At 38.7% G+C, this 2,310-nt stretch overlaps 1 protein-coding gene across 1 annotated transcript; it reads left to right on the forward strand.

Annotated features, from left to right (window-relative positions):
- The first annotated feature begins 86 nt into the window (after nucleotides 1-86).
- LOC113743999 (putative hexokinase HKDC1) lies at nucleotides 87-2,077 on the forward strand. The gene is made up of 2 exons (XM_027275717.1): nucleotides 87-546; nucleotides 1,759-2,077. Exons 1-2 carry the CDS (start codon nucleotides 374-376, stop codon nucleotides 1,967-1,969), a joined length of 384 nt encoding a protein of 127 aa, XP_027131518.1. The 5' UTR covers nucleotides 87-373; the 3' UTR covers nucleotides 1,970-2,077.
- Nucleotides 2,078-2,310: the final 233 nt, after the last annotated feature.

Consider the following 2,310-nt stretch of genomic DNA (forward strand, 5'->3'; position numbering starts at 1 on the left):
GTTATTTATTAACTAAATCTTTTTCCATTGACCTTTTCACATTGTCTTTTTTTTGATAAACCAACTTTTCTCTCAAGTGTAAAAAAGTTTTGGCGATATTTTTACCAGTTTTTCTGAATTTCCACTGTTTGAGTGAAACAATAATGTTACTACCCACTCCGCATATTAAGGTCCACGAAGACAACTTCTGTTACAATATCATGTTGTTGTAGAAACACAAACTCAATCTTGACTACATTACTGTTTCTTCATTCATACATCCTCTTTGATCCTCCATGTTGTCTTTATTTCCTGTCCGTGTCTCTGGTTCAGGCAGGACAAGGGTCTGGAAAACACTCAGAAGATTCTGGAAAAGTTGGGTTTGGGGAGGGATATGGTCGACTCCCGCGTGGTGCGTCTTGTTTGCGACACCATCTCCTCACGCTCTGCCCGTCTCTGCGCCGCTGCCCTGGCAACCCTCGCCAACCGTATCCGTGTCAACCGTGGGTTGAGCCATCTGAAGACCACTGTGGGGGTGGATGGGACAGTCTACAGAAAACACCCCAAGTAAGAGAGAACATAAGGGAAAGTAAACAAAAAACGTATAAGCATGATAAATATCTAAAAGTGATTAAAATATAAGCAAATCACGTGTTTGGTTGCAGTATACTACATAAATACATACATACATGCATACATTATCTGTAACTGGAGCCTATCCCAGCTGACTTGTGCCTACAAATGACCTATTAAGAGCATCTTTTTGGACTGTGGGCTTATAATTAGATATAAATACACAAATATATATATAAATATACACACACAAAATTCACGTGCCACTAGATGTCGCAGTTGAGCACCAGCATCTCAGACCAAAACCACACCAGACTCCATTAAGCAAACCAAACACACTTCAAACTGGAACACAACAAAATAAAATTGTAAAAAAAGTCTTTTCATTGTTCCAACATTCACCAGTGGTGTTTTTTGCCACTGATTTCTTGCTCACCAAAATCGTAATTTTACCTCAGAAATGATTGAAGCATTGCAAAAAATAACCAAGTTAAAATTCACCAAAATGTCTTTTGTTAGTTTTTCTATTGTTTCAGTGATAGTTTTGAATCCTTGTTGCCGTGTTCAAGGACCATCCAGCTTATGAAAGTGGACAGCTGGCTGATAACACCAACATTGTTTTAATTCTAAAATTATTATTAACTGAAAAATATTATTAGGTCTGGCTGATAAACTCTCATGACTAATACTTGAGGGTCAGTAAAGCAGAAATATTCACTCACTTTTATGTTCACACAGCAGTGAATGTTAAAACAAATTCTGTATAATTCTGTCAAATGACAATTGACGGGAAACAGCTGCCATATAATATGAACCAGGAAGTTCTTTTTCTCAGTTTTGAAGAGATGTGAAATCACATCTATCTGTGGGTGTGAACTGGCAGGAGGTTGAGCTGGTTGTTGACACATCAACAAACTTCCTGCCTTTGTGTGAAGAACAGCATGTTGAGAAAATACCACCAATCAAACCAGCGCAGTGTTGAAAAAGTCCCGCCCCTTCTCTTTCCTGCAGTATTATTTCCTCTTATGTGTGTGACAACACATTTCTGCAGCAGATGCATTCAAATTATACTCTACATCTCAGATATACATATTTAATTTAATATATGTCACATATATACATTTTGTCATCTCAGTACTTGTCAATGAAGTTAAATTTAATCTAAAACTCTATTCTATCTCCTTCCTCTCTTTTCTTTTCTTGTAGTTTCAGCGAGGAGCTCCAGGCGACGGTGCGACTCCTTGCCCCCAAGTGTGACATAACCTTCCTCGTCTCAGAGGATGGCAGCGGGAGGGGCGCTGCCATGGTAACGGCCGTGGCGCAGCGGCTGGCTCGCCAGTCCCGACTGTTAGAGGACATTGATGGTGAGGGCGAAGATGAAGAGGAGGAGGAAGTGGAGGAGGAAGAGGAGGATTAATAAGAGCACAGGGGATACAGATGATACAGAATCGAGTCTGAAATCGTTTTTCTGTTTTTAAATTGAAATAAAAAAGGATCCATTTTCTTGAAGAGAAATGGTCAAATAGTTTTTCTTTCTGTCTTTCATGATCGCGTCTATATCATTTATCAGTGAGGGTGAACAACATCCAGTGTTTTTGTTGTTTATGTGACAAATTTAGACCTTCACTTACCCTTCAAGTCAATTTTTAAAAATGTACTTTTAATTAGTTTAATCAATTCATGTTTTTTCATTCAGACATGACAGCACATCAGGATTTTAAGCTAGTCACATGCAGCATGTGAAATGTTTTCTGGAAA

The sequence above is a fragment of the Larimichthys crocea genome, unplaced genomic scaffold (genome assembly GCF_000972845.2).
Source record: "Larimichthys crocea isolate SSNF unplaced genomic scaffold, L_crocea_2.0 scaffold17311, whole genome shotgun sequence".
In the NCBI taxonomy this organism is placed as follows: domain Eukaryota; kingdom Metazoa; phylum Chordata; class Actinopteri; family Sciaenidae; genus Larimichthys; species Larimichthys crocea.